Here is a 12173-nt window from a genome sequence, read left to right as displayed (position 1 = left end):
TCCAATTATTAAAAAAACCAAAACAAAACAACTCCCTAAACTGACAGCTTTATCAAAAACACGCTTCCTCTTATTTTACTTGGAGTATAAACCTGTCAAAATGTCTGGCATGTGCTAAAATTTTTTACTAGCAAAACAACGTTTTTGCTTCTAAAACAAGAGTGATATATTCTGGTCCTAAGTAACTTAAAAGTTAAAAAGAATCCTCATCTCTGTATTTAAGCTTAAAGCAGCTTTGAAACTATCTGGTTTATGCTCCAAAAATGCAATTCAGCATTTTGTATCATGCTTTGATTTGTTGTACTACATTGTTATTTAAAAACAATGGAACCTAATGGTAAGTGCTTACACACTGCTAAACTGACATGCAGACCAGAATGGAATTTACAATGAAGTACTTGACAGCACAGGTAGAATCTGACCGATGAGAAGAGCTGAAGCCGTGTCTTAAACTTTTGACATTGGTATTCGTAGCCCTACAAGGCCACCGGTAGGGTCTCCTTCTGCAGTCTTCTCTAAAACTTGATTAACAAATTCCGATGTCTGTCCAGCTACAGGCAGTCCTAAAACGGAGGGTAAGAAAACATGCTGTAGGGTTACTATTCATTGCACATACCTGTACATTCTGTAAGCGACGCAGAGCCAACGAACACTTTGGTTACTAACCAACCAAAAGGCACAGACAACCAAAAATCAGGAAGCACTTCCTTCTCTTCTCTATTATGGGAATTGTTTGCAAGGTAACATACCACAGATTATATGTCTCCTCGCGTATGTGCGAGTACGTTATGCTCCCTGCTTACCAAGGGTGTCTTTGATAAGGACGTTCAACGTTTGTTCCATGTCGACTCCTCTATCATCTTTAGGTACCTGCACCCGATTCACTATTTCTTGTTTAATGGAGTTGATCACAAACAGTAAATTATCTGCAAAGAAAACACACCTGTATTAGATTTACAGCACGTTCCTTCTGGAGCCAAAGAAATCCACAGTTGTCCACACACTGTTATCTGTAAGTGCCAAAGGTGTCACATCACACTTAGTCTAAAATTGAGATGTAATAGTTTACATCTGTACACATATTTTCAAAAATATTGACATTACAAGCTTACATTTACATAATTTACATCTGTAAAGTAGCTCAACACTGCAGGTAACCCAATTTACGTACACTTTATGGAGTGGCCTCTTTTTGTACCAATAAAACCGCTGGGTTTGTAGCAACCCTGTATTTTCTGTAAACTGCCAGGTATGACCCAGGTTACATGACAGTGCCAAACACACACTTGTCTGAACAGAAGAAAAATTAAGATGTGAAGAGTTGTATTTACCATATTCCGTGTTGAGACCCCAGAGTTTTACTTTATTGGCTTCATACTGGGCTTTCTTTTTTAGTCTACAAGCCCTATAGTAAGAAGAGGGGAAGAATTAGAACACTAACAAAAATTCCAGAATACTAAGAGCATCTGTTTGCTTGCCACATGAATTTATCCACCAATACTCCCAGAGCTGTGTTGTACAAAATCATCTATCTACTCTCACCTTCACTGAAAGCACTCTGCTACCTGTATTTGCTTACATTTCATGCCCGTGGACTTTATCACTCTATCCATCATTTGCCCTGCAGCTAAGTAAGCCAGCTTCCAGTGGAAATGCATCGTTATCTAGGGAACAGGCAAACTACACTTCCAAAGTGCTTCTTGATAAACTGGTAATTAGGCCATTGCAGGAACTACCAGCATGAAGCAGGATCTCGAGGTAAAAATTAGTTAGATCTTAATCATCCAGTTGTTGTATTCCAGATTTACTCATCCGTGTAGCATTATCTAATGTATACCTGGAAGCCAGCTTGTTCTTTTCTTTTCTTGACCTCGGTCTGGCCGTTAGGGGTAGTTCACTGACTGGTGTCAGGTCACTGATCACCTTATTCAGCTTCCTTAGTTCATTACCGATCTGTAGAAGTTTTCTGGGGTTGGGAGTCAGGTCTTCTACATCAGTCCTCCGTGACTTCTTTGCTGCGTATTTCCCTGTTTGAAATATGCAGAAAATTGGGTTGGGAATTGACACAATATGTACACAAACCTGTGAAAACACATGTATTTTTTTGGCTGCAGTTTAAGTTCCTTTGTTTATTACAAGAGAATAGACTGGAATCATGTGATCCCTATGGCCTTTCACAACAGAAAGAGCATTTCCAGACAAACTGCTTTGTACAATTCATATTATATTCAGATCAGATAAGAGCAAATACTGCTGGCCAGACTACTGATGTGATAGACAGTATACACACCACTGTGCCGAAAAACTTATGTCACAAGTTCAAACCCAGTTGTTCTGCCCCAGCTGCAACTTGCTAACTCATGTGTTCAGCCACTGTATCTTCCTGCACATTCAAGCTCATTAAATTCTTAAATAATCTTATTGCTAAAGTTCTGTATTAAAAAAAGCGTGTCGAGGCCTGGTACTGAAACAATCTTCAGTGATAATGAACTTAAATGATCCACACAAAGGCTAGTTAACCCCTTTTATATGCATCTGAAGTTATTGACGGCCTGGTTTTCCTGAGGAAATACATATATTCAAGACAAAACCTTTATTCTTTAAGCTTCTCTGTCATTCCTATGTGTGTTTTTCTAGATTTCCATTAAAAATCACAGTTGTTACACTCGCATGAAAATGTTACTAAAATCTAACAAACCTGCTCCAGAAATACTTGTTAGGGAGCTGATAATTGAGCATTATTTATCTAAGGCAGTAGATGACCTTGGTGTACACCTGTATGTGAAAATAAAAAAAATCCTGCATGTGTTATATTCTGTAGCTTCTGGATGTTAAGTCGTGTTTGATCCCACAAGTCCCTTGCACAGACACCGGACTTCAAGGTCACTTGCTCCTCCAAGTGTCTGGTGGGGCCGAGTCCTCAAGGCCTGTTTGGTTAGTGGTTGTTACAAGTACAGACTTCAGCCTTCGTAAGAAGGAGCAGTGATAGGGACTTTAGGTACTGATATTCCATTACAGGATAAATAACCATCTAAACCCAAGTTTTCTTTCCTGAATAAATCTACAAGTAACAACAAAATCTTTTGGTTTCACAGAAGGTAAACTGCCATGTCAAAGACAGTAATTGTCAAGTGTAAAGGAACATTAACATAACAACCAGGGAAGCTGTCTTAATTTTCTCCTTCAAAGCCAAAATCAAGGTGAGCAGCCTACCACAGAGATGCCGTGACAAGAAAACAACCATCACTCCTAAGAGTGGTTTGCTCTGGGTGACGTTAGTCATGTGTGCAGTACAGCAAATTGCTAATCAAAAAGTTACGGGAATAAAACACAGTTACTAGACCAATTGGTTTAAGTTTCTGAGAGGGTATTCTAAAGACATGGGTTATTCATGGAAGAGTAACTGTGTCACTGTGCTGCATTCACAAAGTGGGAGAAACAAGTAGGGAGGAGCAAAAAGAGACAGTTATGCCTTACTGCCAGTCCTTGAGGTCATAGCGCAGTTAACGTGGACTCTGCTTCTCTGATCACTTCTAACGCAAGCTGGACTGAAGCTAACAGCTACGAGGCACCAAGTATCACCAAGTGACCTGACCCACCCACGATGTTTGCAGCATCGCGCTGAGAAAATGTCAAACTCTTGGGGCTGCCACCGAAAGCCCTTGGAAGTTACAATTCTCAATTCATCCACCTCCCACTGGGAGAAGCCACACTGCAAGTTACTACTGTACGTTCCCTTGGACACGGTGCAGAACTCTCCTAATTAAGCCACAGACCTACAGTGTTTTAATGATTTTCATGGCCAAAACACGACTTGTCAGCACCTGCAAGTATGGGAGTTTGGCTACTGCAGATGTCAGAACGAAAGACATTCACTTGTAACTACGACACCGTTCTTACCATGATGGAGACCGTTCTTCTGATACATGTTACTTGGTAATGTATCTCGATCCCACTCGGATGGCCTCAGCATTCTTTCTTGTTGCGACGGTGTTAGTTGGTCGCTGTACTCCCAGAAATACCTTCGCTTGCCTCTTTTCCGAGAGGATATTGCAGTCATTTCTTTTAAATCCTCCACAGAATCATTTTCATACCCTAAAAGGATGCATTGCATTGGTTATATAAGGTTGACAAAACTGCTTCTAGCCCTTAAAGAGTGGAGTGAGTATTCAAGTTATGAGCAAAACCACAGACGAGGCCTGGTTTTTTACATTATCTGATAGACTTGGTTTTCAGTGTCAGCTACTGCTGGGTACTTGCCTTAAATCCAGGGACAGAAACTGAGCCAGTGACGGTGCTTCGTTAGTAGAAAAGAGACAAATTATTTCTGCATTGAAAGCCCCTTTATGTTCTCTGACCCCTTACAGCTCTATTGCTCCTCTGCCCCAGCATCCCCCACCACTGCAGAGCACAGAACACGGCTGCTGGAGAGTATCCGTCCTTCCTTACAACTTTCTCCATGAAATCTGCAGGAACATAACCCTAACTTGCCTCCACATACTGATTAATCTCAAATCAAAAAGCATGGAAAGAGAAGCAGATAATAAAGATGGATTAGCAAAGGACTAAGAAAGAAAGCAAAATTATTCAGTCGGAATATTCTGAACTGGAAGGGGCCCATTAGGATCATCAAGTTCAACTCCTGCTGTTCCTTCAGTCTGAATGCCTCCAGGAAATCAATCAAACCACCCATCCCTATTAGACTAGAGGCAGGGGGTCTGTTATCAGGACAATGATCTAAAGCCCCTAAGAAAAGGGCATCCAAACTGAAGGGATCCGGACACAAGCTGCTCAATCTCTTCCTCACCTCTTTAGTGGGATGAAGAGAAAGGATCCACAGTAAAGCTACACAGAATTTTAGAGGTATATTATGATGCACTTGATATGATGAACCGTTCATGAAGTTCACGGAAACTGTAAGGCCACTATCCACGTTGCATAAATATTTATACATCACAGTTTTAAAAATCCTATGCATGCTTTAGAAAAAGGCAACATATACTAAGAGTAAAAAAATCCAAACGACTGCATCACCTTGTGCACTACAATCTATGTAACAGTTTACATCGACTTAAAAAATAATGCATTTCAAAACGTCACAAGCTTAACAAGCCTTGACTCTCTAAGCTTGAGCTCCGCTGTGTCTTTTAACAGCGGCACAAAGAAAGCTTTCTTCTTTTTAAAACAGTCCATTCAATTACTCTGTTTGACCTTGAAAAAAGTTGAAAGAGGAAAACCAAACTTTCTTGCTTTGGTCTGACTTTCACCTCCTAACCCAAAGTACGAATAAAAGTTAGATGCGCAAGAGGAAATCATTCTAAAGTTCTGTTTCTAATAATTTCATCAACTCATTTACTTTGATTCTCTAGTTTATTAAAAAGACAGTATTTTAAAGGCAAAGCAAACAATGAAGCACGCTTTATAAAACATTTTTTCTTCTATAGCCAAAATGATGACAATTTACATTAAATATAGTTTCGAATACCACAAATATTTTAAACTGTATTTCCATTTTACCCAAATGCTGTTTGACATCAGTATCAAAACACTCTTAAAAAACCCCACTTACTTTCCACTTGAAAAAAACATATCTATATAATGAGTTACATAGCTTGACATGTATAAATTTAGCCCATCTTCATGAAAACACAGAAATAAGCCAGCTGAGGAAAACAAATCTCTAAGAGCCGATGTGTACAAATGTACAAGGTTAAAATCAAGACTTCCTGTTTGCTTATTTAAACTATAATTAAGTTAGCAACTAAAATTATGTTGACTTAATGCATCCTGCCCTGCAAATCTAACATTGACCTGCTATCATTTTAAAGTTACGTAGAATAATTGAGTGCACAGTGGCCTACCCTAGTCTGCAACACACAGGAGTACAACAGATCTGTTCAGTTTTCCTGCACTGCACCCATCTTCCTTGAATTCTCCTCTTAGGAAAGAACGTGTAGCAGTCACACTTTCTTTGGCGGGCTTCTAAGAAATCTGAAAGGGTTCTTTTATTTACCTTTCAAGCCCTTCACAAGTCCCTCCTAAAAATCTTCGTTCACATTCCTTACAATGTTTTAGGTTTAAATTCACCAGTGTTAAATTAGGAACACGGAGAACAGGGTACACATGATGTCTGCATCTTGCCAGATTAAAAGCAAAAATAGCATCACCAAAACAACGTCAGAAAACCCCTTTCTTTACCATTTAATCACACTGAATTCTGTCAAACCATTTATGGGTCTTTTTCCCCCCAGATGATGGTCCAGGTGCTCAGAGTGGATGCGATGCAACTTTAAACAATCGCTATGTCTCTGCAAGCATTTTTCCCTTTCAGCTCTTTTTTCTGCTGTGCTACTGAAAAGTGAATCACTTGTTGCGTCTCCCGTTTCTGGAATCTCTTAACTACTTGATGGGAGAAGCATTTACAAATATTTCTATTAAATTAAATTGGTAAAATATACTAGTAAAGGCAAAAAAAAAAAAATCCTTTAAGTGCTACAAAAGGTCTGGGCTGATAATTCCCATAATAAATTACCTTTGCAGGTGACCAAAATTCCTAGATGTGTAGCATGGTGATAATAAAAACACTGTTGGTGAAACTTGGCCAACAGCCAGTCACATTTTTAGTTATTTCTCCCAGTTCTTGAAGTTCACTGTATCTGAGTATTTCCCCAGGTGATGCTAACACTTTAGAAGCATTTGATGCACTCCAAAAACATACACGGGGGAGAATAAACAAAAGCAAATGGTGTATAAAATACATCAGAGGGACAGCAATAACTAGTAAGTTTCTGCCCTTTCAGTAAACTACATCTTCACTCTGAACTTACCAACTGATTGTGGTTTCAGAACTATGGAAGGTTCAATTTTCCCATGCTATGCCTATTTTTAGAAATTTATCCATAGTATTTACCTATACTGTAAGGGTAAAAAAGCAACAGGAAGTACAAGAGCAACAAAATTAAGACACCACCTTCTAACACAACCAAAACATCGGGTGAAACTTTTAATAAATCACCACAGTCCAGGTGAATGGCTTCATTCACGTAAAGTTCCAGCAAGCTTGCATCAGCCAAGCTCCTCAGCGACCGCACGGCACGACGTCGCGAAGGCCCGAGCGACCGCTGCTCAGTGGAACTGAACAAATGGCAAATAGTTCACGTCATTCCACCAGCTGAAATCCCAGCCTTTCAACAGGACGTCTCTTTTGCAAGGTTCCCAGGCTTTCTGTGCAACGTGCCCCCGTGGGCTGCAAAGCGCTGTGTGGCACAGCAGTCATGCCAGAGCTGTAAGAGCTACTCAAAGCCCCAGAAAGCGGAGGGAGTTCAATGCAGAAGGGAGGAAGAGGTTTTAAAACGCTAATAAAAATGTGTTATGTGCATGTAAAAGTAACATGAAGGGCACAATGCTTCACAAATTTAACGCCAGCTCAAGAAATCTACTTAGAAAATCATTTAATCTGGGCGCTCATTATGATAAACACTGACAAGCTTTAGGGAAACTGCTGGTTTTAAAAAGGCAAAATTTAAGCTGCTTTCCCTCCTGAAGCCGCATATTGCCAAATGTCTGAATACCTTGTCTTCTACTATACCGCAAAGCATTTTATAAAGTGTGACTATCATAATACTTTCTGCAATGAAACAAACACTTGTTACAGTCCTGTTGCTTCCCCTTCAGGTTTTATTTTCACACGTCACCGCCTTGTTACCTTCTGGGTGAAGGTTAGTTCTTATTTCTGTTGTTAAGGCTCCATTTCTACATGCAGGAGAGAGGAATTCAGTATCCCTTGAAGACCCACTAAGTGTTACTGCTGAAAACCACCAAGAAACGGTTCTATTAGTTTCAGAGGTAGGTATCTCGATTCTGCAGAAAACTGTACCTACAGTAGGACTTAAGTAATTATGACATTATTTCACTCAGGCCATGACTTCATACCAGCTATCAAGAGATACAACTCTGGGTAAGTGCAAAGCAGCAACCTACTGAAGCACTAGAAAGCTCTGCACATCCTAGCATCAAGCCACAAAAAAAAATGACAACTGCAGGTAGTTGCTCTACAACCTTCGGCTACAAGCTAGGTTTTCTGCATTCTCTATTACGATTTTTGTTGCAGGACCAGAGTTCAACGCAGTTTTTCTCAAAACAGGGCAATAGAGACTTTTCTATTGATTTTGTTAAGTACATTTTGCAAAGCACTTCAAAAATCTGGGATGAAAGTTCATAATTTAACATCAGTGTTGCTCATCTTAACTATAAAGCATTCAAAAGCATTCTTTCCCACTTGGCAGACAAATCTGTTAGCCTTCACGTTAGCAAAGCGCATCATTGCTGGTACCTGGTTCTGAGAAAGTATCGCTGATGTCATCATCTTTATCATCCTCATAATCTTCTTCCTCATCATCGTTTTCAGACAGCTCGTGCTCACTGCCAAATCCTTCATCATGGTCCTCATCTTCGATATCGTCCTCATCATCCTCATCCTCCTCGGGGTCGCCTTTGACTGACTGTTCACCCAAACTGTCTGTTACAAAAAGAGAATAGTTGTGCTCTTCTTTCTTCTGTGAAGAATCTGACACTGATGTGCTGGCAGAGAGACTGCTCTCCCCCACAACAAGTCCTGGGGTTTCCTGGGGTGGACTGAGGAGCAGTTCTTGAGTCTCTTTAAAAGGCAAAACAGGAGGCGTACTGTGACTATGCGGGGACTCTATTCCTTTTCTTTCTTGTCTCTTTGCTACAGCACCACAATAGCAGGTGTTTTCCTTTGCTGCATCAGCATGCGTCTGGCTCAGCACTGGTCTGCCCTGTGGTAAAGGATTGATCTTTACTTTTGCCTTTTTAACATAGTCTTTACATTCAACATGAATGTTCACCTTTTCACTATTATACAAGTTGGTCTTCACCATGATTTGCGTACTGGAAGCAGGCTGAGTTGCGGGTTTGCTTGCCTTCTGGACACAGTCCGACAAAGGTGCCTCAGCCTGAACGTTCTTGGAGGAACAGACGGGAGCTGCTGCTCTGGTTGTGATTTTTTTGCCAGGTAACAAAGAATTTAGAGGATTTTGTTTTACACTGAAGAGCAAATCAGGGTAATAGAGCGAATCAGAAACAGGTTGGGAGTCCTCACTGTTAAGCTGAGCCAGTGTCGGTGTTTTGCTTATGACCTCTTCGTCTTGGTAAGGGCTTGAAAAGTCATCAAGGCCCAGGTAATCCACCTCTTTTGTTCCCCAGATGTCACAGCTGGTTAACTTAGTGTATTTAGTTAAGTCTTCACAGTAGGTATCCCACTGCTCCCACTTTGAGGTGAGAGCAGCTTCTTTGTCCAGGATGTCCGTAAAAGACTCCAAGCTCTCAAGGTCTTTGCAGTCCTCCATTGAAAGTAAGTTGTCTCTGGAGCTTTGCTGATAGTCCATTTCTCTATCCTGTGCATAATAAGACAAGTTAAACATTAATACAAAAAAAGGTATCAATCATCTCTGTTCTCTGCTTGATCTTGCACAGTGAGCTTAATTCCAGCGAAGTGTAAGAATGGTAACATATGAAGATACCTCAACTTCCAGCTAAAAGCTTCTTTTGAGGGTCAGGACAAAATCCAGCTTCCGTGCTTCAGCAGCACATCCTCCTGAAGAGATTGCTAAAGATACAAGTCAAATGCCGCTGGATTCTTTTTCTACTTTAGCAAATTCATCTGGTCATCCATCAGGAACTAGACTAGTACCAATATCCATGTATTTAAAATATGGAAGGCATCACAGGCAAGCTGTTCTAGTCTCTATTAACCTTTGCTGTGCGCGTAACAGAATGTGCTCAAGTTTACCAGTCCCTGGAAAAAAATCATTCTAACACGATCAGTTAATGACTAGAAGCTACCTTTTTCTTTTGATGGAGGAGGTGAAAAAAAAAACCCACACCAACAAAAGCTAGTTTATGAGTCAACTTTTGTTTTGCTTCCCCTGCACTCACAGCTTGGGTGAAGTAGCATATAGCTGCTCTTGCAGAAAAGATTGTAAGGAAGAGTCTCAAGCACCACTACATAATGTCAACACAGCTCTATTTAAGACTCGTGTATCAAGTCTCTCCTTATGGCCAGCTTTAACAGGTCTCTATTGAGGAAGCATCTCATTTGCTGGACAAGCAGTTAGGCTCTTCCCTCATCAGCAGCTAGCAGTAATGTATTCATTTTCTAGCATTCTTGAAGAAATACTCCTTCATTACTACACGAACTCAGGGTATTAGTCAAGGAGAGTAAATTATGTACACACACAGAAAGATGACCTACCAGTTCATACATGAAATCTGGATCTGAACTGCTTGCCAAGAGATCCGTGCTCATCAGAGTCTGCTCTGAAAACACATGGCTCCGAAAGGCGTCCCCGAAAGGAGGGTCCATTCCACTCACACTGGGCTACAACAGAATTGATACTGACATTTGAAGCATGCTATAAAAAGGCATATTTTCTTCAACAAAACATCGCCAGTACTGCTATTTCAACCAAGTCTGAACTTTTGCTGTACTTGCATCTGGAAGGTTTTTACCTACACAGATAAGCATGTCATTTCTCAGAGCGAGAGAATGCTTTAGGAGCAGCTAACAACATGCAGCTCTTGAATCAAAGGACACATTTGTATTCATCATATAGCTGCAAGAGCATTGCTCATTCATTCTTTTTGTTGGTTTGAAATTCTCATGCGTTTGCCAAGTTTAGGGATATGTTAGCATTTGTGGAAGAGGAGAGCGAGTACTGGCCAGACCTGTGAGTATCAACAGGCACTACACGCTTGCAGGGCCTTCACTCCAAGAGCAAACCATTTTCTGCTAAAGCAATGTTGACTGTTTTTAGAACCATTAGAACGCAAAGCTTCCACCTGAGATTGTAACAACAGCAAAATTTATTACAGCTAAATCAAGCCTGTTCTATTGCTCAAGAACAAAGTGGAGCTTTGCAGAAAAACATTATGCAGGGTGACTGGGCATGCAGGGAATGGGCAGCAAGGCTTTCTGCTACATTTAATTCCAGACCTCTATTTCTCTTTTAGACACACTTGCCCCGAGGGTTGGGAAGGGAGAAACACTGTACTGCTGAAAGTCATTCAGTGTGCTGATGTGTGAATCACTGCAGAAATAAAGGCTGCTCTCCAGGCATCCACCCTCATCAAGGCGACAACTCTGCTGAATCTTGCTGTGTGAACAAATACAGTGCCAAGAGCAGCAACATAGCTTCCACCAGACACTATCGAGACCCTCAAAAACAGGCACCATTTAATCTCTCTTCAATTCTCCCTGCTAATGCCAGCTAAATTTGCTCATAAATGTCCTTTTTTTTTAATACGGAAGCAAAATTGTTTATAGAAGCAAATGTAATTGTAACAGACTTACCTGAGGCATTTCCAAGCCCAGATTCCCCAAATCCAATTCCAAACTTCTTGTTTTATTCACTTGTAGATCCCTTTCCAGCTTTACTTCAGTCTCAGTGAGTTTATACAATCCATGCAATGAAATTTTCCTTAGGATAACTTCAGTTCACCCTGATGGAGCTCTTCTATTTGGAGATTCTGTGTAGAATAAACACAGCAAACCCCCAAGGAGGTAAGTATTCCTTCACCAAAAAGGTAGTGCTTGAAACACAGCTAAAGCGAACTAGAGGCAAAAATTCCCCTGAAAAGTGATTATTCCTTATGCTAGAACATACAGCAATTTTCCTCCCTTGCCATCTTTCATCGAATGAAAAGCCACAGATGCTACACAACAGAGTTCGTGCAAAAACCTTTTTGGCTGAGTTACATTTCATTGCCTTTTTTCCTCACTACTGAGACCATGAGCTCTACAGACACATGAAAAGAAAGCCTGCCTAATTAGAAATAATGACTAGCTCACTGCTGGGTATACAAGAGAGAAACGATCTTTATGACTAATGTAACAGCCAATAAATTCTAAAAATGTCTCAGACAATCGTCTCAAAATACTAATTTCAGAAGAGGCAGTAATACTGTTCCAGCGATATCTCCTCCTTTCCTGAAGAGATTAATCCATCCAGCATCAGATAAGATTGTATCAATCACTCATACAGCAACATCTAGTGGCAGAGGGATTACAGCAAGCAAGCTCAGCGCCAGCAGTAGAGAAAGGGAAGACACAGGCCTCCCCAACAGAACAAATTAAAAATTGTGCCAAACTCAGA

At 40.6% G+C, this 12173-nt stretch overlaps 1 protein-coding gene across 2 annotated transcripts; it reads right to left on the bottom strand.

Moving 5' to 3' along the window:
* Positions 1-447: 447 nt before the first annotated feature.
* CREBRF (CREB3 regulatory factor) lies at positions 448-11544 on the bottom strand. Of its 2 annotated transcripts, XM_010152847.1 has the most exons (9): positions 11372-11544; positions 10274-10399; positions 8333-9416; positions 7706-7807; positions 3901-4095; positions 1838-2027; positions 1332-1405; positions 804-926; positions 448-563 (listed from the first exon to the last, which is right to left on the bottom strand). In XM_010152847.1, the coding sequence occupies exons 1-9, from the start codon at positions 11378-11380 to the stop codon at positions 448-450; spliced, it is 2019 nt and encodes a 672-aa protein (XP_010151149.1). In that variant the 5' UTR covers positions 11381-11544. The 2 variants fall into 2 exon arrangements, with proteins under 2 accessions (XP_010151149.1, XP_010151156.1); XM_010152854.1 differs by lacking the exon at positions 7706-7807.
* Between the last annotated feature and the right edge of the window lie 629 nt (positions 11545-12173).

The sequence above is a fragment of the Eurypyga helias genome, unplaced genomic scaffold, assembly GCF_000690775.1.
Source record: "Eurypyga helias isolate BGI_N326 unplaced genomic scaffold, ASM69077v1 scaffold14850, whole genome shotgun sequence".
In the NCBI taxonomy this organism is placed as follows: Eukaryota; Metazoa; Chordata; class Aves; order Eurypygiformes; family Eurypygidae; genus Eurypyga; species Eurypyga helias.
This window is presented reverse-complemented; position numbering and strand designations above follow the sequence as displayed.